This window comes from Mytilus trossulus, chromosome 10 (assembly GCF_036588685.1).
Source record: "Mytilus trossulus isolate FHL-02 chromosome 10, PNRI_Mtr1.1.1.hap1, whole genome shotgun sequence".
NCBI classification, from domain to species: Eukaryota; Metazoa; Mollusca; class Bivalvia; order Mytilida; family Mytilidae; genus Mytilus; species Mytilus trossulus.
Window position 1 is genome coordinate 57924011 of NC_086382.1, and position 27494 is coordinate 57951504.

Consider the following 27494-nt stretch of genomic DNA (forward strand, 5'->3'; position numbering starts at 1 on the left):
CATATTGTTAATCTATGTTAAAATAGCACATCGCTTATTGTGAATATCAGGGAGGAGAATGAGATTTCATAATAAAAGAAGGGACATTTAAAGTTATAACATAATATGTGCGAGGTAATTGAGGTTAAATTGTTTTTTACTAAGTCAAAAAATTTTACTTTTTGCAATTATGTAAAAATGCAAACATGACTTTGCAACTAAATCGTAGGCAACATTGAAATAAGAAACCTTGGTTAGAAACACTTGGTTGTCTAGTAGAGCGGGGTGTAAACGAACTAAATAAAATACGGCTGCTTCTTAATTATTTAGTCTAAAATCGTCTTATATTAAATCATAGTAAATGTGTTTAGAAGTTTAATCGCTTTAATTATTTGAATAAAAGATGCTTTGTGAATATTCTACATAAGCTTTTAAAATACAAAAGCATATCATTGTGTATGTAAAACACTATAAGCAGTGTATAATAACAAAATTAAAAAGTTGAATACCCTTCCTGACCTTATAAGATCATTCGCTGTTTTAGGAGTGATCATTTTCATGGTATACTGTGTTTTGTGGACTGTTGTTCGTCTCTTGCACTTTACTCTTATTTTGTTCATGGTTTTAGATGTTGGTTGTCCCTTTGGTATTTTTTTTTTACTTTAAAGACAGTAAGTTGCAGTCATGAAAATCGGCCAAAAAATCACCTCAAAGTAAAGTGAAGAAGATAAACTCAACAAGACAAATATCCGCGAAAATACTAAGTAACTTAATTTGCTCACGGTGATATATATATATAGAACCAAATCGTTATCATGATACATTTAGCTACACTGATCTATCATTTTAAAACCTTTTACTACTTGAATAGTGACAAAACATACCAAAGGGACATCAAACTCATAATTAAAAACGCTCTGACAAAGCCGGGCAACAAACGAACAAGACAAGCAACAGTATACAAAACACAACATATAAAGCTACAGATTGAGTAAAACAACCCCCCCAAACAAATTTGAGTGAACTCAGGGGCTCCCAACGGGTTGGCAGCTGTCTTAGTTTAAACATATTTATTTATAGTGGATTGGGAAACAAGTTTTGCAACTTAAATTAATCTCTTTCCACTTTGCGTGTGCAAGTGCTGCCTTGTAGCGGCATTAGTCTGCTCTTTTTCGAAATCTACAATCGTGTGTTTAACGTGCAAGAGATATGGCTCTCTCTTAACACGGGTCAGCCATTTATCGTCCCCTTCCGACGGATTTTCATTGTTTCCTTAAGACCATACTCACAAATGGTGCCTAGGAAGAGCCGAAAATTCAGTCACTGAAATTTTCATCACGGAACGGGAATCGAACCAGGCACCTTTGTGTTAGTAGTGCGGTGCACTAACCACTACACCACTGCTCTCTTTTACCCGTCTTGTGGCTCATGTATTTCCTAACTCGGTGCCAAGCCTTATTCGGTTGGTGACATTCACGGCACAGATGACGGCAATTTGGTAATTGGAACTTATCAATCGTCATCCGGCGAAACAGATATCTCATAATTGTCAACCAACTCGTAGTGGCGTCCATGAAATTTTCAAAGGGCTGATTTCAACTTTGCATTTGAACTCTGGTTTAGAACCATGTTTAAACCACCATTTTTCTTCTAATGTCCTGTACCAAATCAGGCCTATGACAGTTGGTATTGAATAATCTGTTTCCTTGTATGTTGGCGTGTTTTTTTGTAGCAGTTCAGTGTTTCTGTTATATCGTTGTGTTCCTCTTACATGTATAGTTGATGCGTTTCCCTAGTTTTTGCTTTGTGACCCGGATTTATTTCAGTTACTAGTAAACCGATTGATCACTATTGAATAGCGGTATACTTTAGTTGTCTTTATTTCAGAGGAGTTGCGGCTCAATGAAATCGGTCTCCCCCTTTAGTAGTATAGATATGCAGGCGTCGCTATAATGTTGTTAGATAGAAATGGGAAGTTTATAATTTTGTAGTAAGGGGTGTTTTTGTGGGTTGTTTTATGCACATTTCTTAAGTCGTAAAACTTTTTTCAACCAACCCTTATCATCGATTTCAAGATACGTGATCGAGTAAACTATATCTGTTGAGTCTTGTGTTTCAAATTTCAATGGAAAATACGAGTCCAACATTGTCACAAATTTTGCACTATTCAGTTAGATGACATCATCTATATAGTGGAAAGTGAAGTTTCAAAATAATGATAGCTTCTTTTCAGTCGTCATCAGAAACTCATGCATGAAGTCATTCTCGTATGAAAAATGAACTAGTCATTCAAGCTATTAAGGAAGTCTAGTTGTAACTAGAATCTTTGCGTATAAATGGATATTTTTTCTTCAAAATTATTCTTATTTTATGAATTAATACATGTAAAAATGAACAACGCATTTCAACCAATCAAGAAATCAAGTTGTATAATGTGTTTACTAGTTTTTTGAAATTCTTTGAAATTTCAATTTTTATCAATTTATTTTTATTTATTTTGGTCTAAATTTTCAATTCACATAAAGTAAATAAAAAGGTCTTTTCACTACATCAATATTTATAATGAAGCTACAAATTAAACAATTATAAAAGTCAAAATATGTTTATTTCAGACTGGTATTTACGATGCAGATTGCAATCTCTTAGTTTCACCCCCTTAATTTCAAGCAATAAGATGATTCGCGCACACATTTTTTTTCTCACAATTTTTCAGATTCTTAAGAATTTGTTTATTAAATCTTATATTGACCACATACAATGTTTAACTAGGAAGAAATGCTTAAAGCAGTGTTTTCGCAGATGGCGGTATTTTGGGCAACTGTATGAGTTGTTATGATTTGCTATTTGATAAGAAGTAAGCATAATTTTAGGAAATTTAATGATGTCAAAAACTTCTTTGATAGTCATTATAGGGTTTTACTTAGTTTTAAGTGATTGGCAGTTGCACCAGAAAGAAAAATTTGGGTTTTCACACATTTTGTTAAATTTTACTCGAATTTCAGGAAACATAAGCTCTCTGTCAAAAACACGCTTTAAATATAAAAAAATGCATTTGAATAATGATTGTTAATCTCTCTGCTAAAAGTTTTAATTGTTTGCATATGTGAATTTAGTATATAAAAGTCATATAAAGCAATCAGGCTGAAATCGTCGAAAATATGCACTTTTTCGTCCGTGGCCTTTGATCTCGATTTGACGGAAATTGCACCGTACGATTTTTTTACGACCGGGCAAAACAGAAAGTACAGATGTATAGCTTTAAAATGATATATAATTTAGCCGTGTGTTAGGTAGGTGCATTAAAAATTTAATTTTATGGTTAAAGTCACTCGCCTATAGTATTGCTGTGTTAAAAGTACGTTTACCCTTTGAAAACACAATTCCATCTTCTATCATTTCTGATTAAAACTTCAGAGAGAGAAAAAAACACGTTTTGATTGAAGACCTAACATTTAGGCATTGTCATTTCTATATGTGATCGATAATGTGAACTTCTGGTTATAGCACGATATCAGATATGTTGGTCGATCACAAATGTCTGCTTTTACATAACTAATAACGAATTGTTATTAACAGATACAAATTTTACTTTAATATGCCTGAGGTAACCAAAACGATATCACGGGAAATTAAAGTTTGCAATTAGTTTAAAAAGTAAAGTATGTTGTCTAAATATCATGGATCTAAGAAGGGATATTTGTGGATTTTATTTATAGTGTTTTTGTTGATGTTTGATTTGTCAATATATTTCGAGTTAAAAAGAAATGAACAATAGGTTTGTGCATACGTCATTTAAATACGTAAAGTCATGTATGGTTAATCATAGTACATTAATAATACAAATCTCGAATCAAATGAGATAGAAGGTTAAACTCGGGTGGGAGAAATGGCTTGAATTGACTTATATCGTGGACCGTCTCATTTCTTCTGTATTTTCAGAAGAATTTTGATGTTGGTTGGTCAGGTAATATTTTGTGTTATGAGTCAAAGTGTAATTTGAATCATACACTGGTTAATTAATTCCATGTAGATGTTGATAACTAATGTGTGTGTACAATTACGTGAACAATAAAGATAATCTTCTATATCAATTTAAGTTTAAATTCAAAGTTTGTTTCTGTGTGTGTTTCATTGTCTTTGTTTTTCATTGTTTTTGAAGTTCGTTGGTTTACCTCGGTTTTAGTCTATAACCCAGATTTTTTTTCGTAATCGATTTCTTAATTTCGAACAACAGTATACTACTGTTGTCTTTATTTATTGATCAAGAGCTTTCCCCTTACAAGGCTGCAGGTAGAATGATGTTTTTGCGGCAATCATTAAGAAAGGTATGTTTTTATATTGCTACACTGCTATCTTGATAAAAGTATTGGTTCTCCCTGATACTTTGTTTTAGACATAGTCATATATGTTAATTCCTAGCAAATACCAAGTCTTGTTTTGCTCGAACATGCATATTTCAACAGTAAATTAAATTGTTTTATAAAAGCGCAACAGACGATGCATTTAAATTCTATGAACTGATTCTTATTTCATTGGAATTCACGTTTATCATGTTCATTTTGCAGTCTCCAATGTGAATAATTTACCGCCACTCACACATCGGTCAATCTTTGCCAAGATTAAAAAGAATTTCATTTAAATTCAAATAAAGGAATATAACAAAATTTCCAAGAAGAAATGAAAAAAGTTATATCATGTGTAATCAGTCAAAAAAATCTATAATAGACTGGACGTTTTGACCCCCATTCCTTCTTATCTGGTAAATACATCGTATAACTATTTTTTCAAATGACTAATTATCAATTTCCGTTATTTGCAGAGCATATATTCTGATAATCTGTATGAAGCAATGTGTAAATAAACTGACATTCTCATATAGATTTTTTTTAAGGCTTATACAATAAGAATACTTACCAAAAATTTGGTCATGCCATTATTCTTATAAACCAAAACGAGGCGATAATTTAAACTTAAGTCCTCAAAGACGTTAATAACTTAATTATTTGAAAACAGTTTTCTTTCTCAAATTGTATATATTCTTTTTATGAGATACTTAAACATAACCTATACATAATCCTACACACAACAGTAAAACATGGTACTAAACATATAACTTATCACATAAAAAGTACTGACCATAACAAACATACCAAAAAAATCAAAAAATCCTATCACTCAACACAATATCAATCATTAAACTAAACTTATCCCCAATTTTTCAGTGGTCTAATACTAAACATGCAAATAACGTCTACAATAACAATATTATTAAACCAACACGAATTTTTTTAAGCAATGATAGTAAATAGTCATCGTAAATAACCTATCATCAAAGACTACAAATTCATAATCACAAACCTTCTTACAAATCTTACAGATATCAAAGTAATAGTCTAAATATTACACTGAACACACAAAAATATAAAGTATCAAACGTACCCCTAAACCTATATAGATTAAGAAACTTACCATACAACCCAACTGCTTATAATGTCTTTATTCTAAATTAATTCGTAGGGGACGAACTACTTGACATTTTTGTTTAAGAGAACATAGATTATCTACTTGTAATGATTGTGATTTGAGCTAGCTTTATCAGATACATCGATTGAACATTTCTGTTTGCCGTAAATTTTATGTTTATCTATGAGTACATACTCTAACCAGTCTACTGACCACAGGTGTCAACAATAGATAATTGTGGTTAAGCTCGAGTAATTTACCATTTTGAAACCGTTATACATTGCCTTGAGATTCACGAATTAATTGTAGTTCACCCACAAACAAAATCCAACCGAACTACATACAGATGACCGCTTTAAACTAACATAATACCCTATTAAAAAATATTAACTATTTGATAAGAATAAGAAAAAAGTTAAACATGTCGAGAAATGGGGAAATCGAATATTTCACTTATTAAGTTTTTCAAGCATTACAATTCATTGTTCAATAGTTAGATAAGCCTTTTGAAACAACTATAAATTGAACGGGATTTTTGCTTGTCTGCAAATTGTATGTTTACGTTCTAACCTATTGTGTATCATATCATAATTTGTAATCTAATGTTTATAGCCTGTCTATATAAGTTTTAACTCTATTAAGCTAACAGCATTTCTGGAAGTTTGTGATAATAGTCATAACACAAAAACATTTGTTTTGTTTAGCCAGGATACAAACAAAAAATAAAAAAATACTTAAAGCTACAAACCTACTTACAGCCATGTGTCTATTGATCGCTGGCTAATATTTGTCTCATCGGCAATCATACTTTAGTTTCTTGGGTAACTATCAAATAAAGTCCCATATACTTTTTTCTTTCTTTATTTATTTACAAATTGTTTTTGTTTTTTTTTTATTTCTAAATACAATACATATAACTTCTTCAGTATTACAATATCCCATTTTCATTCTCCCTTTTTTATGACTTCCATATTTGCGAGGCTTATTTATTGGCCTTTAACATTTTTCAACTTTTCTTGCTTTTACTTTTTTGTATTTTTCTGTGATGATGAAGGTGATGATGATGATGATGATGATGTGTGTGTCAGTTTTGTAATGCTCTCCTACAGCAGTCCTCTCCTAATTCCTGTAACAGTTTATTCATGTAATAGATAACTGCGTCCAGGATTACAGGGCTGCTATAGGTATATTTAATAACAGAAAAAAACAATGTGGACCTTCATCCAATTTACACATAGCTTCCTATCTAGACATATTTATAATCAACTTACGTTGCAGTCTCCTCATCTTCAATCTCTCTGTTTTACAAACAATTAATCCAAGATAAAACATTATTTTTCTGTTGTACGTACTTCATTTTCTCCTTATTATTGGAAATGTAGAAACAAATCCTGGTCCAAGTTTTCGTAATGAATCGAACGCACCGTCGATGAATGAAACACAACCACAAGAAAATTTTATATCCATTTGTAGTCTCAACATTAGATCCGTGAGAAATAAAATAAAATTTCTAAATAATTTTTGTGATGAATTTGATATTATCACGCTATCGGAAACACACTTAGATCCCAACATTGCTGACGCCGATATAAAACTTGATTCATTCTCTTCAAATATAGTCCAAAAAGATAGAAATAGCTTTGGTGGTGGTTTACTCATTTATGTCAAAGATGGTATCGGACTTAGTCGAATAAATGCACTCGAAACGAAAGAAGACGAATCCCTTTTTGTCAATATCCATGCTAAAGGTCAAAGCTTCCTATTGTGTCACACTTATCGATCGCCTAATTCAGATAATAACTACTGGACACGATTAAATCATGCAATTGGGATGGGTTTGGAGGTCAATGAGAGGATGGTAATAACGGGCGATTTGAACTCTGACTTACTTACTACGCATAATAACAAACTGATTGACACATTAAATTTGTTCAATTTAACCAATGTTATTGAATTACCTACTAGAGTAACGGACCATAGTAGCACTCTGCTGGATCCGATTATTATTAGTGACTCTATGTCATGTTCCTTTTCAAATGTTCTAAAAACACCATCTGCAATTAGTGATCATGATGCACCTGTTGCATTTCTCGAATGTCCAATGTCCGATTTTAAATCTTTTAAAAGAGAAGTATGGCTATACGATCGGGCTGATAAAGCCAAATTTGCTGAGAAATTAGACGAAATAGACTGGAATACCATGCTTCCCGAAAGTAAAACCACTAATGAGATGTGTGAATGTTTTACAATAGAATTTTTGAAAATAGCTAAAAAATGCATCCCCACTAAAATAGTAACAGTACGACATAATGACAAACACTGGTTCAATAATGATATAAGACGTGAAATTCGAATCTGAGACAGATTAAAGAAAAAAGCGATTAAATATAATTGTGAAAATATTATTACGAAGTACAAAAAACAACGAAATAAGGTAAATAATATGAAAAAAATCGCCAAAGAAAATTTTGAAACAAATTTGGACTGTCTAATATCAAAACAACCCTCAAACTCAAAAACGTATTGGAAATTAATGAAAACGTTAATTAAACCCAAAAAAGGTTCAGAAACCATACCCCCTCTCCAAAATATTATAAATGATAATGAACTGAATGATACTGTATATGAAGATGAGGAGAAATGTAATTTGTTGAACAAATATTTTAGTATGATTTCAAAACTAGATGAAGATCATGTTGATTTGCCCGAATTTGATACAAAAACTAATAGTAAGTTTTCAGATATTCAAGTAAATATAAAAGAAATAATAGATATTATTCAGATATTAGATCCAAACAAAGCATCTGGTCCTGATGTGATCAGTCATAAGATGCTAAAGCTGTGTCCAGAAAAGGTAGCAGTTCCACTCCATATTATATTTAATAAATCCTTAAGAGAGGGAATATACCCAACTAGCTGGAAGATAGCAAATCTGATACCCATTTTCAAAAAGGGAGATTCATCTTTGCCATCAAATTATAGACCGATATCCTTAATAAGTTGTGTAGGAAAAGTTATGGAAAGAGTTGTGTTTAAGCACTAATACAATCATTTAAAAGCTAATAAATTAATTTATGAGTATCAATCAGGATTCCTCCCTAAAAATTCAACTGTTCATCAACTCTTAGAAATATATAATTGCATATTAAACTCCTTGGAAAAAAAAGATATAAATTGTTTTGTATTCTGTGACTTCTCTAAAGCTTTCGACAAAGTTTGGCATAGGGGTCTTATATATAAGATGAAAGCTTATGGTGTTGACGGAAACGTATTGAATTGGTTTCAGGATTATCTACACGACAGAAAACAGATAGTAGTATTAAATAACTCGTCTTCTTCCTTCTGTAATGTCTCAGCTGGTGTCCCCCAGGGATCAGTTCTGGGCCCTCTTCTCTTTGTCTTATATATTAATGATATTGCTGATAAGCTTACTTCACTGTGTCGGCTATTTGCTGACGACACATCATTCAACTATTCTGGTAACGATGGAGAACAGATTAGATCTGTTATTGATCGCGACTTGAAAGAGCTGGATGTTTGGTCTTCTAAATGGCTTATGTCATTTAACCGAGATAAAACCGAAATTATGATTTTTTCAAATATTGAGACTCCAGACCTCAGCTTTTCCTTAAATGGTAAAAATATACCTTTAAGTACAACTCATAAGCACCTGGGAGTTAATTTCAGTAGTGACGCAAAATGGAACAATCATATTGAAAGTATAATTACAAGTGTAAAGAAACACTTAAATGTATTACGTAAACTTAAATATCGATTATCTCGAAATAATTTAGAAAAACTATACTTAGTTTTTATAAGACCCATTTTCGAATATGCCACGGAAGTGTGGGATAATTGTGGAATAGGCTACTCAAATAAATTAGAAAATTTACAATTAGAGGCCGCAAGAATAGTAACAGGTCTACCAATATTTACAAAAACTGAAACTTTATATTCTGAGGTTGGCTGGGAATCTCTTTTTGAAAGAAGAAGGAGAAGAAAATTACAGATGTTTTATAACATGAACCAAAAGCATGCACCAGAATATCTTTGTAATCTTGTACCTCCTTGTGTACAAAGTACAACCAACTACCCGTTGCGAAATGGTCATGATATTATTGTTCCATTTTGTAGACTTTCCCTTACTACTGAATCGTTTATTCCCTCTACTATACGTGAATGGAATAAACTTGATCCAAAAATTCGCAGTGTAGACTCTATTTCTAAATTTAAGAAAGAATTAAAAAACGATAGTCTAGTATGTAAAATTGAAACGTTTTATTTGTACGGCCTAAGGAAATTAAATATTATCTTAACGCAATTGCGATGTTCCGCTTCACCATTGAACAATGACCTATTTAGAGCTAACATTATAAATGATCCTTCTTGTCATTGTGGGTCCGATATTGAGGATGTCTACCATTACTTCTTCGTTTGCCCAAAATACACATTATGTAGGAAAAACTTATTCGATAACCTTAACTGGCTATCTGAAAACTTTGTTTTAGATACAAAACTATTAATTTGCGGACACTTGGAACTTTCGAACGAACAAAATATTCAAATTTTCAAACAAGTTCAAAATTACATAAAAAGGTCAAACAGATTTCTTATGCCTTGATAGAGCGTTATTATTATTGCTGTCACAGGACGTCATCGTTGTCATCAATCCACAAGTCATCGTCACAGAAGTATACGATTTTTCAAACTTTCTTTTTCCTTTTTTACTTTGTCTCCTCTTTGTTCACCTATGAAAGCTAGTATTATATTGTATAAACTGTTTGTTTTATATGCATGTCCATTATATTATACTGTTTTTGTAACTTTATATTGTATTATGGAAAAGACTTCATAAGTATGATTTACTTGTGTCTAATCCATTTTGCTTTAATTCAGCAAATAAAATATGTTTAAACTAAACTAAACTATCAGATGCAAGTACTCTTACCATAGTACTTTTTTCTTTTGTCGTTTTATCATTTATTTTGGACCAATCTGACATGTTCTTTCTGACTTATTTTTACAGGTTCTTGTTGTTGCATCACAATCTTCGGTATAATGAGACCGAGTTGAGCGCTTTAAGGCAGGTTGATGCCAACCAATTTCTTTGAGTGTCTGTCCTATGCGCGGTACCTGTGATATAGTAATTGCCGTTGGTTGCTGTCTGTCATAAAGTTTTTTGTAGTTATTATATATGTATATTATGTTAATTTATACCGGAGCATTTTACTATGTCGCAAACAGTCGTACAGTGTGCCTAAAATTCTTTATTTTGACATCTTTGCATGCGACAGGATAAATTTTAAGCTCTTGAGCAAAACATATGTGCCACAATTATAAATAATAAATAAAAATGTCGGACACAAAAAGTTCTAACCATTTGTTTTTAATAAAAGTTAGAATTTTTAGGATTAGACAAATTGACCATATAATTATTTCGGCTATATGTAAATCTAACTGAAGTTACTTTTATTATTTTCAAATTAGTTATTTGTTTTTATAGTTATCAAAAGTACCAGGATTATAGTTTTATACGCCAGACGCGCGTTTCGTCTACATAAGACTCATCAGTGACGCTCAGATCGAAATAGTTAAAATGCCAAATAAATACAAAGTTGAAGAGCATTGAGGATCCAAAATTCCAAAAAGTTGTTCCAAATACGGCTAAGGTAATCTACTCCTGGGGTAAGAAAATCCTTAGTTTTTCGAAAAATTCAAAGTTTTGTAAACAGAAAATTTATAAAAATGACCATATTAGAACAAAGGCTATAACGCACTGTTAATACACCATTCAGAAGACCAGACAATCTATATGGAACTTTTACTGCATTCATATGTTAACCGATATTTGTAAGATTTCTTGTGTATCATTTGGAAATCATTTCATAGTGGGAAGATTGTAATTATTAGCAGCAGCATTTGTTAAGTAGTTGTAAATACGGTTGTATCTTAGATCTTTACGTCTGAAAATGACATAAATATTTTAAAAATACACTCAACATTTATTAATAAATTTGAATTAGCAAACACTTTTTTACATTATTGATATAGCTTTATTTTTATCATAGCGATATTAATTTTTTTTTTTGATACATCATTAAACAAAAGTACAAACATAGTAGTAATATGGATATTTATGGACATATTTCTTATATTGTGCTAGTGACCAGTTTTAACGATTGTAATATTGGAAGATTTATTTGTACGTTTACTTTTTTAGGTCAACATTCAACGTTTACACTCCTTCAATGTATAGAAGTGTTTTTAAATACAACTATAATAATCCACCACTTTCTTGTAATTTCAGGAATGTGAAAATTGTTATCAATTCATTTGATGTGCTTGAGCTGTTTTTGGGTGGTTTTTTTTGCTATTAGATTTGGGACATTCAGTTTTTAAATTTCCTCAAGGTTATGTATTTTTGCTATTTGTCTTTGATTAATACGCGCATTTTAGTTGAATAATGCATATAATTGAGACGGTGTCTATTAGACAGATGTGCAATAATTACCTCTTCATACCCCGTTCTGAAACTGGGGTTCTGTTTGATTAATTAATGCAAATCACGTCGCACTTTCCCCATGAACGCCTGTCACTAATCAGAAATACCTTAAATTAATATAAACGTCATGTTTCCATATTTTATCAAATGATGCATGTGCAAATACATCTCTTCTCAACTTCTGGCCACAAGCCACTTTTACATGAAGAATGGTTGTCGTTAGTGTGCACTATCTTTACTACGTCATGTTTCTTATACATCCTTGCTCTTTATTCTGGCTATTTCACTCTTCGTTTTTGATGTACATCATATTACGATGCGTTAAACCATTATTTATCAAATGCAAAAATGTTCTTATTAGTAAATCGCGCTAGATGTAAGAAACTAAATTAATGTCTTTTGTTCATTGGCAGATCATGTTTCCAATTTCCTGACATTTATTGACAATTCCGAGTAAATTCTGGGAAGCCCTTTGATTGAACATATCATTTTACCGCTATCAGGTCTAACATTTAACGTAGTTATAACCCGGTTAACGTTCTGTACGAAGCTGTCCGTTCTTTATCATGAAAATATAGTCTGACTCTTTAAACACAATAAACATGTAACAGAAAAGAGCATTATTCTTGAGTTTTAACAAGATTGTACTTTTAATAAGACGAAGTGAAAATGTAGTCGGTTTTGCAGAAGTTAACCACAGATATATTTGAATACATATTGTCCTATAAGGTAAAACTTATTGCATTCGTATGCTACATAGATGTAGACAACACATTGGTTCGATTCAAGTGTTCTTTTCTTTTGTTTTCATTTTGATGTTGTTTCCTCAAATTTTGTCTTTCAAAAGGCCACAGGTTCTTTCTTTTTCTGGTAATTTCAAATGGTCTTGTTTTTCGTTCGTCTACAAAAGATTTCAAGCACAATTTTTGGAAATGTGGTATGTAATGATATGAATTGGATATGTCCCATTTGTCAACAGCTTGAAAAGGTTAATACAAATAAAGAAAGTAAATCTGAAAAAGTTCTTTTTTATATATAGTCTTAACTACACTAATTAGAATGTTTTATTTAAACCAAACATCAATACGGTTGTTGTCATACTTCATAACATTTAATTATAGCAGTTTTTGGTTTTCATGAAATTAGTTTTAAATATTAGCGAGTTATTCTCAACTTTCAATCCTTTGAGTATGCTTTCCGAGAAAAAAACATCTTCTTGAAGATTTGTTATGAAAGGAGATTTGTAATCAAATAGTAAATTTAAGGAAATCATAAAAAGAATATATTTCTGTTTTGGAGATAATTGAATTTTCCATGTTTATCCGTTGGATTATATAATTACGATTACAATTCTGTGGAACTCGTACTTAATGAATTGACAGAAATTAAGAATTTATTGATTGACAAATCTTTTTATGCATACTTAAAGAAATACAAAGCTGAATTAAGTCTAATTGTTTTGGCTCCGTGGATTCATAATTCAAATGAAAAAGAATGTAAAAAAATGTTCTTCTTTTGGAAATTATTGGAATTTTCATATTAATTGGATTATATGATAACGATTGATATTCTGTTGAACTCTATTTTGATGAATTGGTGGAAATTTATAATCTCTTCTCGTACTAAATTCTTTTATGCATATTTAGTAGAGAAAAAAGTATAATTAAGTTTTATTGTTGTTGTTTCCATTTATTCGTAATTAAAAAACAAAATGTAAAAATTAGTTTTTCTTTAAAACATTATTGGATTATTGGTATTCTTTCTTCAATGTCTAGTATCTCAGATCCGTTTAATAACACGTAAAATAAATTAAAAAAAACGTTACCCTATTCCTTTACTAAATACTCCTTGGAGAAGAAATACCATTTGAAACGAACAGAAAAGATAAAAATGTAGTGATCCCTAATATCTCAATCCTTTTTTTTCCCGGCTGTAAGCACGCTGTTGCAGTTAACGTTTTCTAATGTGTTATCGAGACATCTCTAGTATATTCAAACTACTGCAAATTATAAAAATGGCTTTCATAAAGTAGCAACCACCGAACTTAAAAAAAAAAAGGGGGAGGGTTATTTTTTTTATCTGAGTCAGAATTTTTCGCGCGTACGTTTTTATTCCTTTTTTTTTCGATGCTGGTGATCAAATTTTTTTTTTCATATTTAACACTATATGTGTGGTGTTGTGATTGTGAGTTTGTCTTCATGTCCGTAATGTCGCAAAACAGTGTTAACGTTGTTTCCCGTATTTTTGACGTTGTGTGATAGTGACGTGAGAGTGAGAGATGTGTTGCCGGATGGACAAGATGGCTGAATGTTTGTACTATCGGAGTGTATGCCGTGTATTTTGTATTTTATGTAACGTCTGTATAGTACATGTCATGCATGTAATGCGAATAAATCATCAGGACTGATATTTTCTACAAATATGGTGTTTACTTATAAATTATAAACGCTCGGAATTTTACGTTTACAACATTGGTGGCAGCGAACAGAAACGGATCTACGCAAACAGATGATTTATATTTTTATACAGACGGAATGCATTTAAAGAGGGGAGGAAATATGAAATTAAACAATGAAGGTACCGTAAACAAGTTTATTCGACACTACGATTGTGACCAAATGTATACATTACAACAGAAGGACGATACGGCACTGGAATACGAAGATTCACCATTTTAAAATTGATATTGGAATTAAAACAGATTCGACCACATAATTCACAGAGAAGTATTTTAATCGGCAAAAGTGGAGGGAAATTAATTAAATCTTTTTGTTCGGTGTTAGCATTAAGAATAAAATGATATTCTAAGGTGCAAATTTGAAAGAAATCAACATTGTTACGTTTATCTATAAATAATTGTGTATGTCTATAACTTATATTCGTCAGCATTTTGATATATATTAACCATGAGCTGGTGTGACTTACCAGAGTTTGACGGTACTGAACTTTTTGAAGGTTTCTGGATGAAATTTTCTATCTTTGCTGAACGTTTTAAATGGTCATCTAGTGATATGGCTTTTTATTTGGTTACTTCACTGAGAGGTAAAGCTTTAGAATATGTGTCGTATTTACCACACAGAGATCTTTATAATGTATCTGTTTTGTATTCTGCTTTGAAAAGTCGATTTGGTGATATTGATACTGCTCAGATTTGTATGAAATGAGAAATTGAGAAATATAACTATGCTTACAAGTGAAAGCGTTCAAGAGTACGTATGTAGAATTGAGATAAATGTTCGGAAATCGTTCCCTGGTGTGGACGAAGATTTATTAGTGAAGCTGATTACTGAGTATTCTATATATGGATACCCTGATGGTAACATTGGATATAGAGTTCTGACTAAAGAACCGTCAACAGTTAGTGAACTTATCAAAGAAACATTGTGGCAGGAACTTTGTAGACGATCTTTAAAGTCCGTAGAGAAATCGCGTTGCACTGAAGACAGTAACTTTGAGAAACATTTTGAAATAGGTAATAAGCGTAATATGAATTTCACAGAGAATGATGTTCGGAGGAATAAAGTTTCTGAAAATACTGACGTTGATATGCAAAATGACATTAGTTTATATCCTAGTAACCAGAAATTGGAAAAAGACAATTATACTGTTGGTAAATTAAATGTACCTAATAATTTCGTTTATCCGAGTGAACAGTATGTTTATTACGTCGGTGAATCATATGAATTGAAACATGAGGAACTTTGTGACGTTATTGAGGCAACTGAGGTTGAAGTTGCGAAAGTTTTGGACGGAGAGATAGCTATCTTGGAGCTTCCGTGCGTTGAAAAGCAGACAATGGTTACCGGTGAAACAGATGTTGTTAGCGTTAGAAAGGTAGAATTAAAATATGAGGAACTTAGTGACATTGTTGAGGCAACTGAGGCTGCAGTTGCAAAAGTTTTTAAGTTTGGAAGTCCGAACGTTGAACAAAAGACCCTTGGTGAGGTAGAAAAAGTTAGCGTTCGAAAATGGACACACTTTGAGCAAAGTGACGTACAGTTTGATACTTCTAAAAACAATTATGACAAACCTAGAGTTTCAACCGATACTGGATTATCGAGACCAGTATACGGAAAGAACTTCACACATAAAGAACTCATACGCGGAAATGTGTTGACCCAATTCAGAAATAGTAACGTCTATGAGAACAGTTATGCACGTGATGTATGCATCTGTGGATCGTCAATGTTACCTGAGATGAACTGGAAAACAAGAAAACGCAATTCGTCTTGATTAACTTTTATTTCGAGGACGAAATATTCTTGAAAAGAGGGAGTAGTGTTGTGATTGTGAGTTTGTCTTCATGTCCGTAATGTCGCAAAACAGTGTTAACGTTGCTTCCCGTATTTTTGACGTTGTGTGATAGTGACGTGAGAGTGAGAGATGTGTTGCCGGATGGCGAAGATGGCTGAATGTTTGTACTATCGGAGTGTATGCCGTGTATTTTGTATTTTATGTAACGTCTGTATAGTACATGTCATGCATGTAATGTGAATAAATCATCAGGACTGATATTTTCTACAAATATGGTGTTTACTTATAAATTATGAACGCTCGGAATTTTACGTTTACAACATGTGGGGAAACTCATGATTCAGAATAATTTTTTTATCATCTGTATGACCATTTTTTTTTTTTATCAAATTGGAGATCAGAATATTTCCATTCCCATCCCCCACCCCCCTTTTGAAGTCAAATGGTTGTTCCCTTTCCGCTAGAAAAATTTTCCAAAATTTTTGAATTCAGTTCTACGTAATGAATATTTAAATGACATATAGTTTACAAGTGGGAACAAATCTTATGTACAGGTAGCAAAACAAGGTGTATAGATGTGAACAAATGTAATGTGAAACCAGTGTACACTACACTAAACTAATTGTAAACATGTTTACTCTACACGGCGTTTGGTGTGAACACGGCCTTATACAACACAGTTTGATTTCCAATTCCAATTATTCTTTGACAAACTCTATCAGTACTGCATTATATGATTATTACGCTGCAAAACATTATTGTGCAATAACAGATTTTAACATGTTTTATTGCATGTCGATATAATACGTATAAAGGTTATGCACTTTATCTAAATCATTTGTACTAAGAGGTTTTGAAAAAGCTAATACGTAAGTTAATGCATTACAGATGTGTTTATTATCGTTTATGTAGACGAAACGCGCGTCTGGCGAACTGAATTATAATCCTGGTACCTCTGATAAAATTGAGAATGGAAATGGGGAATGTATCAAAGAGACAACAACCCGACCATAGAAAAAAACAACAGCAGGAGGTCACCAACAGATAACTATTTAAACCACTGGATGCCACTGCTGGTGGACGTTTCGTCCCCGATGGTATCACCAGTCCAGTCGACACTTCGTTGTTGGCATGATAATCAATAATGTCGTCACTTTTATAAATTTCCTGTTTAAAAAACTTTAAATTTTTCGAAAAACTAAGGATTTTTTTTATCCCAGGCATGGATTACCTTAGCCGTAATTGGCACAACTTTTTGAAATTTTGTATTCTCAATGCTCTTCAACTTTGTTCTTGTTTGGCGTTATTAATACTTTGATATGAGCGTCACTGATGAGTCTTATGTAGACGAATCGCGCGTCTGGCGAACTGAATTATAATCCTGGTACCTTTGATAGCTATTTCCAGTCCAGTCGACACTTCGGTGTTGGCATGATAATTAATAATGTGGTCACTTTTATAAATTTCCTGTTTAAAAAACTTTGATTTTTCGAAAAACTAAGGATTTTTTTATCCCATGCATAGATTACCTTAGCCGTATTTGGCACAACTTTGAAATTTTGGAATCTCAATGCTCTTCAACTTTGTTCTCGTTTGGCGTTATTAATACTTTGATATGAGCGTCACTGATGAGTCTTATGTAGACGAAACGCGCGTCGGGCGTACAACATTATAATCCTGGTACCTTTGATAACTATGATTGTGTTTTTTTATACACCTCTGATAATAAATTTATTTGTAAATCTGATGATAAATAGAAATTAGGGTTTCCTTTGATGCATGTAAAAGCAAATGAAAATCATTTCGATGAGCATATAGACTATAAAAAAAAGCTGATTAACATGGCGCTGTCATTTTTGACACATGCGTTTAAGTGTCTTCTTGGTATCTTCAACTTCCTTTTACCCTTTAAAAATCATTTAAATAAAATGTTTAAATACGTATATTGTCTTCATTATCAGCAACTTATCAATCGCCTGCGTTAAAACTCAGATAAGAAGATCCGAGTACGGATGACCTCGGTTATGAGTGAAGAAATTTTCCTAATTATTTTTTTATTCACCGATATCTGCCTATACCTTTTATATTCAATGCAACTGAATTTTTTTAATCTTGTATTGCCTTTTATTACTGATATAAATATGTATCCAACTAATCATTAATAATCGTCAACTGAATTAATATCTGAAACTATTACCATATAGCGTGGGTCTGTTCTTTATCTTATTGAAGTATATAACTTTTAATTAGAATATGAGGCTAGCATAGCTTTGAAAGCTATTCAATTATCTAATAATAGTGTTGATGCATGAATATGATATCGACTATTTTAGTTTTTGCAGACATCCGCTTTTTTTTATTCTAAAGCTAGAACAAAATATTTATATTCGATAAACATAAAACATCGATTCATTATAAAGGATATTACATTTCTGTAATCAATTTTTAGACCTTACTCACATGTCTACTTTTCATTAGTAGAATACTGTATAAAATATTCAGAAACAAAAAAAAATCTGTTACAATACAAAGTACCACATAAAAATAATAGAAAATGAAATGCCTATCCTGAACGTTTATCTGAATCAAATAAAGGCCACAGGAGTAAACCGCTTATCGAAATTAATAAATCGATTGAGAAAAAAACCCAAATCAGGGTTACAAACTAAAACTGATGAAATGCATCAAATACAAGATGAGAACAACGACATCAGAAACACTAAAATGCAACACACACAGAAACAAACTTAAGTATTTCAATGACATTTTAAGAAAAAATGGAGGGTAAACTAGATATCGATCTTCGTTTTTATTCCAATTCCACATCGGATGTTTCTGAACATTGTTGTCATTATAATGGAATTCGATGCGACACTCATAGAAGTTTGAAGTTTAGCTAGCCTAAAACAAGGTTAAATCCACCATTTTCTACAAAAAAAATACCTGTACCAGGTCAGAAATATGACAGTTTTTATCCATTCGTTTAATATGTTTGTGCTTTGATTTTGCCATTTTATTAGGAACTTTTCGTTTTGATTTTTTTTCTGAGTTCAGTATTCTTGTGAAAATACTTTTGTAAAAAAAACCTGAACAAATTTGAGTGTTTTTATTTTTACTCTTGAGCCTTTCGACAATTTTTCAGATCAAAATGGTCATTTTGGTTGAAAATTTATTAACTAGTGTGTTGTTGTATGGAATACGGAATAATAATTGTTCAACATAATTCTTTATGGCCAAATACGACCAAGGTAATCTGTGCCTGGGATAAAGAAAAGGTATTGCGAATAATTCACACTTTTGCATACGGCAAATTAATAAAAATGACCATATACTTGATCTTCATATTCATAGTTTAGTTTAAACATATTTATTTATAGTGGATTGGGAAACATGTTTTGCAACTTAATATGCATAGCAAACCTGTTTATTATTTGTACAACATTTTTTTGGAAGTCGGTTTTACTAGATTGTCAATTCTAATCATAACATATGAAAGTTTTCTTCAAATGTCCTGTACCAAGTCGGGAATATTGCAGTTGTTATCTAATAGTTCGTTTTATTGCATTAACGTTTGATTTTTGTTGCACTTCAGTGTTCTGTCGTTTCTTTGTGTTTCCTTCGGTGTTAGGTTGAATCCCGAATTTGTTTTATTTCAATCGATATATGGCTTTCGAACAGCAATATACTACTGTTGCTTTCATTTCCAATAAACCGTTACATCACAATTTCGGTTCATTTCTGTAAAATCTATATGATGATGAAAAGCAAAAATACGACTTGTTCTTAATTTTCTTCACAACGTTACTAATGAGGTTGCTGTAACTTAAAGATAAATCTTAGACTATGTTCTCTCGGGGCTAATAAAACATTTTTCATACTTCTAATTATATTTTTTATTTTTAGATTTTGTCCTATATTGAATATTATTAATCTTTTTGGCATACTAACTAGGTGAAACGCATTCTTAGTTTCATTTCATTATGAGGAAAACAAACTATTAGTACACTTTGTTTAAGACTGGCTTAACATTATCGTCATCATGTGACAGTACCGGATGTAACGTCTTGTGCTTTGTTGCGGCCAGGTTAATTGGGCTTTTTCTGAACGTGACTTTTCTCCCTTTAAATGATTTTATGGAGCTATCTTATACAGGAATGGTTTTGTAATAAAGCAATTATATTTGTCTTTTTAACATATGAATCATAAACGGATCATATGTCTGTATCATAAAACGTAAACAAACTCCATTCAAAAGTGACAGAAGAAAGGTTATAAAAAACAAAACTTAATACTAAGGCGTTTAAATTGAAGAGAAAAAACTAGTTATAGGGTTACATAAACTATAACATTTTAGTGTCTTTAAATATCAGCTGTATTTGTACGAGGCTATAAAACAAGGCGTATGCGAGCTTTTAGCGAGCTATTACAACTGTTTCGAGCCGAATGCAAATACATCTGATATGTAAGGACACTAAACAGTAATTGTCTTTATCCTGCAATTAAATCTGTATATTATTCGTGTTTTGAGACACAAAAACACATGTTTTGCATTTATTTTCGATTTGAAATCACTTAAGGCCCGTGTAGTAATACGATACAGTAATCACACCTGCAGCTAAAGACGGGCTCGCAAAAAAAAGAATCTCGAATGGTCAACATTAATACATATGTGAATAATTATCTATTTTAACATAACAACTAATTTCAAAAGTAAAGACAAATAACAAAACATTGTCCAGTTTAAAACACGAGTGTACGAGTTGTCCTACGAATCAGACTTGACATTCAATAAACATGCATGCTGAAATTGACATGGTTGTTTTTGTTACACATTCAAGTTTTGAAATCAATAGTTGTCATCGTCGAAATGACTGCTGTTCATTGTGTGTATGTTATCAGAAATTAGTGTGATTCTTACTGCTCTAGAGAAATGTTTGAAAACAAACAGAAGGTATCAAAGTAATCGTTAATTTGCAATTGACACGTCATTGGAATGCGACTGCAATACACATTCTGAGGTCACGCGGATTCATACAATACTCAGTGCGGGAGTGAGCGGAGCTTTTAAGCGATATGTGTATATAGATATAGGAAGATGTGGTGTGAGTGCCAATGAGACAACTCTCCATCCAAATGACAATTTAAAAAGTAAACCATCATAGGTTAAAGTACGGCCTTCAACACGGAGCCTTGGTTCACACCGAACAACAAGCTATAAAGGGCCCCAAAATTACTAGTGTAAAACCATTCAAACGGGAATATACAGCATAGCGATACCTGTAGGGCTGTATCTGTATTGTAGAAAACCCAATTGCAGGATGAATATGACTTATATTCTACCTTGTCATGTGTGTGCAAAGAAGTGTACAACATTAATCATCGGGATAATTTGTTCTTTGCAATTGAATTGATCTATCCAACTGCGTTACTATGACCGTTACTTAAGAAAATAAACTGTCTGGTCGAACCGTTCTTGATATGATGTCTACTAAAAAGTATAGGTTTAACTCAATTACTATCGACCTTCCCCCAGTTGTAACACAATACGGAAGATATAACATATATCTCTGAGCATTCTGTTAAAGGCAAGTAATGCATTATTATACAATTATTTACTATTTATGAGGTTGATATAATGATGTATCAACCACAGAGATATAATGCTCACCGAAAGCAACGGCTGATGTTGAAGGTGGAGTCTCTTGGGTCGAAACGTCTTAGTATCAACTAATATAAGTTATAACTTAATAGTTCATTCTCCGATTTTCTAATTTTTGCTTAAGATATATGACTCCTCTCTATTTCTATACTAAAGTATAACGGATTTGGCAGTTACTTACTTATTTAAAGTGAAATATACAATATAAAATACTTACAAAAATCACCCGGAAAACAAAGAAGAAGAAAAACTTGAAAGTGCATCACGTTATCAACGTTGCCGAGTGAAATGACTTTTTATGTACACGTTAGTTGTTCAAAACTTGAATTAATCTCTCGTTTTTTAAATTATAATTGTTTTGAATATAAATCAAAGACATACAAAAGAAAATTTGAAATAACTGTATGCCATGTATATTTTCTTGTATATGTAAAATGGACTTATTCTTTAAAAACATAGTTCTCAATTATAACAAAATTATAACAACATACTATTCTTCTTGAAAATGATAAATGGGCTTTGAGTTAATGTTTTCGAACATGAATGACCGGAATGATTAGTGTACTCATAAAGTGCCTTCAAGTAATGACATATATATGTCACTGTCAAATTGCTAAATCTTCAATCAAAGTTCTTCCGCTGATAATTTGAACAACTCTCAATTATCAAATAATTGATGCTCTTGTGTTTCAATCGATAACAGTAGTTAATCAGATTTGTACCCTTCAAAGGTAAAACAAAGCTAAAAATAATTCCCAAGTTTATTGAACAATGGATCAAATTTCTCCATCTTACGATACACCATAAGAATAGAGAGAGCTGTAACCGACGTGATTTTACTGTCAATTATAAGAAAAGTGACAGCTTAATCGTAAATAAGACTTTGGTGATTTGACTGATAAAATGATTGATATTTGACCAGACTTATTTGTGACCTATTGGAGCTTTCATCCACATCATGTTTGACTTTTGTAAATAGCGGGTTAATTAAGAATAATAAAAATCTTCTTATCTTAAATTAAGGTGTCAATTATACCATGCATTCTCTGTTAGGGAACAAATTGAAAACTAGGTTCACTGATTAAAAAAAAAAGAACACATTTAAATCTTAAAAGAGGGGGTATGATGAGAGGCACTTCTAGGCAAAACACGTATGCTAATCAGTGTGATGATACAATCATACGTACAGTCGTGGGCACAGTTGTTATCTATTCGTTTGATCTGTTTGAGCTTTTTATTTTGCCATTTGAACCTCGGAATTCAGTATTTTTGTGATTTTACTTTTTATACTCATGCTGATATGTCAGTTGTGATCTCAATATGTGATGATCTTTTAAAAACAGTTTCCCGTAGTTAAGTTTGCAACTGTTGGGGAGATTTAGAGCTTGATACATTGATTACACACTTGGATATATAATTAACAAAAAAGTATGTTGACTTTCAGGTGTTTTTTTGTTATTGCGGCATTTAGTTCCTCTCGAATTGACGTTTATTTCACACCTTATTGAACTCCGAAGAGACATAGATTGTCGATGCGCATCTGGTGCAGAACAATTGATACCGTTTATGATATTTCTACCACTGTGTCGATGCCTTTGCTTGTTGGCTGATAATCTCCGATGGTATCATCATCCCAGTAGCAAATACGGATTTTGCGTTGTTAAAATTTACTGTTACAAAATGTTTGAAATTATTTGAAATTAAGGAATTAATACACTAGCATTGCAACCTCTTTTGACATCAATTTTATCTGAATTAGCTTTACTAATAAGTTTTTACGATCATAACGAACGATGATCTCCACAATTTACTAAATAACCGTTACCCCGAATTTTTTTTCGTTGTTCGTTTTTTCCATGAACATTCTAGAACTGTTCCCTCTTGTTTTAACAATTTCAACTAGTCATCGTTTTCTATGTTGTGTGTGTATTATATTGTTAAATGAAACCTTATGTAGTAGCTTGCAAAAAAGTGAGGTTTTGCATGCCACAAAACCAGGTTCAACCCACCATTTTTCCTTTAAAAATGTCCTGTACCAAGTCAGGAAGATGGCCATTGTTATATTATTGTTCGTTTCTGTGTGTGTTACATTTTAACGTTGCATCGTTTGTTTTCTCTTATTTTTGTGTGTAAATTCACATTGCGATAAGACGTGTCACGGTACTTGTCTATCCCACATTCATGTATTTGGTTCTGATGTTATATTTGTTAGGTTCGTGGAATATTGTCTGATTCTTGGTCCGTTTCTGTGTGTGTTACATTTCAGTGTTGTGTCGTTGTTCTCCTCTTATATTTAATGCGTTTCCCTCGGTTTTATTTTGTTACCCCGATTTTGTTTTTTGTCCATGGATTAATGAGTTTTGAACAGCGGTATACTATTGTTGCCTTTATTTGCTTTTTTATGCCGTTTTAAGCTTGTTCTGTTTAGACTATTTGGAATTAAAGGTAGCCGGAGGGTTATGAAATTGAATAAAATAACCTGGTTAGAGCTGAAATAAAACCTTGCCTATGGCAGAATGAAAATAAGTAATCTGCACCAACACAAATTACAGGAAACAATTGTGTACAAAAGTGACAAAAGCACGCAAATTAACAGATGAACATGAAAAGTCATTCCGCAAGAAATACTCCTGCCACCTCTGAAACCAAATCAAATATTGGCAGTCCTGTAATTTTTTACAACATGGTGGTTGTTGCTGTTAACGTGCACGTTCAATGACACATGTTTCATAATTCAACCAAAAAAACATTGCGTGTTACAAATCACGGAAGTGTTATAGACATTATAATTCTACATCATTTGGTCTTTGCTGGAGAGTTGTCTGATTACCAATTATCTCATATCCTCATGTTTATACCTTCCATCATTTCATATATAAGAAAAGAAATCAAACTTTATTATAGTGTGCTTAATTTGTTTACAAAATGAAATTTACGCACTGAAGCAGGAAGTGTCCTCAGGTTGTGAAATTTTCTCATGATATGAAATAATCAATCTTAATATTATTTGTAAGCTGCATCATTCATAGTCTAAACAAATGAGTCATTCATACCATGATCACTAATAACAATCTATACTTCTGTGCTGTAGGTTGATGTAGAGTTATTAGGAGTATGAGTGACGCTGGAACAGCACTCCTGGTGATCGCATTATGTATTGTTGTCGCTATTATTGTTGCCATTTTGCTGAGATTGTTTGGAACATACCGACTGACTCACTGTTTTGCAAGTGGCGAGGAAAAAGACGTATTGACTCAGCATGATCAATTCAATGGATACATGGTATGCAATTGTATAACATAATTTGTACAAAAAAAATGTATAATTACTTTAAAGAAGGTGTGAGTTTTTTATTCACTTAAATTAATAGCTCTCGAAATAATTTTGAAACATTTATTTATCATAGATATAGGAAGATGTGGTGTGAGTGCCAATGAGACAACTCTCCATCCAAATAACAATTTAAAAATTAAACCATTATAGGTTAAAGTACGGCCTTCAACAGCCTATTTCTGCTGTGCTTATTTCACATTAGAGGCATTTTAAAGTCCAACAGTCTCTACTAAATTTCACTTTTATAATTTTAACCATGAAAGTGATATTCAAATAATGATACTGTTAAACCAATGAATTAAATGCAATATTTTAGGTTAATTCTGAATCAGATTTTGTACTTGATCCAAGTGGAAAATTTGTCCAGTATGATACAATACAAAAAGATCCCCGATATGGCCAGCCGGATAGATATTCACCACCATTAAATGAAAGTTCAAGAAGTAGTCCTGTATCTGTTAGCAATGCATCAATCGGTATGTTTAAAATCATTACAGGTTTGACATTCCACACATATAATGATTAACATTTATACAGTATCAAACTGTTATAAAAATGCATCTTTCGTAAAAACAATTAAACAAAACGTTATACATTTCATGCGTTCGGATTTTTTTTTCTAGATTGACTTTAATCGGGAACACTCAAAGCCGAATATTTGAAAACAAATAATACATAATAACACATACAGTTGTAGAGCTATATGACAAAAAGATGCAAACCAAAAAAAAAAAAAAAAAAATCGATTTAAGGTAAATTTTCCCGACGGGAGTTGAAACTTAAGTTTCTTTAAAATTTAAAAATTTAAAACGGACAATTTAAGAAAAGTTCAAAATCATGTCTGTACTGTCATGTTCTGCATTGACCCAGTGCTGACAAAAAAGAAAACAACATCGTATAAAGTTCATGCGTCTGGAGGCTGAGCGCTTACCTTATTTTTCTCAGCAAGAGAAGACTTTGGTACATTTTTTCTAGTATCTAATTGAAAATAAAATATTATTTGTAAATCCTATGATTAGTTTTCAGTTAGTAAACAATATATAAACCAATGAACGAATTTAATTAATAAATTCGACAACATGTAATCTGTTTACTTGATAACTTTATTGTCGATATATTATATTTTGTTTCCCTCAAACACTTTCTTGCATTATTACATATTGAAATCAATCTTCGTCGTAAAGCAATCATAACTTTTATCAATTTTGTCCAGGATTCAACAATTCATAAATATCAGTTATGTATTCAGAACTGCATAACTGTAATTAGTTATCAAAAGTACCAGGATTATAATTTCATACGCCAGACGCGTTGTAAATGATCTTCCTATCTTTCCTTATTAGCTGGTCACGTTGGTTGCAATAGAAATTACAAATACCTGTACACGCAATTGTCCTTGATAATACTAGATTATCACAAATATTTTAATATTCTGAACGTGCGAGGGGATTTATAGCCGGTCGATTTCGTTTAAAAAAAACCCAGAGGTACTCGTCTATTTATTAATTCAGCTTAAACACTACAAAACCATCCTAAAACGTGATACCATGGTGCACGAATGCTTTTAAAAGAACACAAAGATTCCCGTTTTTTAGTATTTGAAAAGTGACAGAACTTATCCTCATAAAATTAAATCACAAACATGTATGGTCTGTTTTTAGGTTCAGAAGTTGAAATTCCACAAGGCTTACGGCGTGCTGAATCATGTGAAAGTGTAGCCTCTGATTCTTCTGTACTGGAAATGCAACCAGACATGCCAAAAATAGGTCAAATGGAGTTTGCCTTAGAATATGACAGGTAATATATTAGATTATATTATATATTATAATCATAAAGATAAATAAACTTTTGAACAAACTTTTTTTACATGGTATACGCCTGACAAAACCATCAAAAGTAAACATTAAGAGGATCTCATAAGATCCAAAGTTTAAAATCGCATATCACGGTTGACGGTCACCCATTGTTTCTATCTATAGAGAAACACCGTTAACATTCTAAATCATTGGTCCCAAGTGTTGCTTATTAAACAATTTTACTACTTACAACACTCACAATTTCATCCCTGTCATAAAAATAAACTGATTAAGGAGGACAAGGTTATGATTAAAAAAAGTAAAGTACAAGCTGCTTACACTGGTATAAATATTGATATTGACAAAATAATTAACACAACATAGAAATAAGGTCAACAGTAGTGTAACGCTATTCAAAAGTCATAAATCGATTGAGAGAAAACGAATCCTAGTAACAAATGTAAACCCAGAGAAACATATCATCTATAAGAGGAAAGCAACGGACCAA

General features: G+C 31.9%; 1 protein-coding gene across 1 annotated transcript in view; it reads left to right on the forward strand.

The window, feature by feature from the left end:
* Positions 1-27494, forward strand: part of LOC134688242 (synaptotagmin-12-like) — a 49709-nt gene that overhangs the window by 12537 nt on the left and 9678 nt on the right. Inside the window, exons 2-4 of the mRNA XM_063548744.1 lie at positions 24949-25139; positions 25507-25666; positions 26852-26987. Coding sequence (XP_063404814.1) covers positions 24972-25139; positions 25507-25666; positions 26852-26987 — 464 coding nt within the window. The 5' untranslated portion in view covers positions 24949-24971. The remainder of the gene's footprint in view (positions 1-24948; positions 25140-25506; positions 25667-26851; positions 26988-27494) is intronic.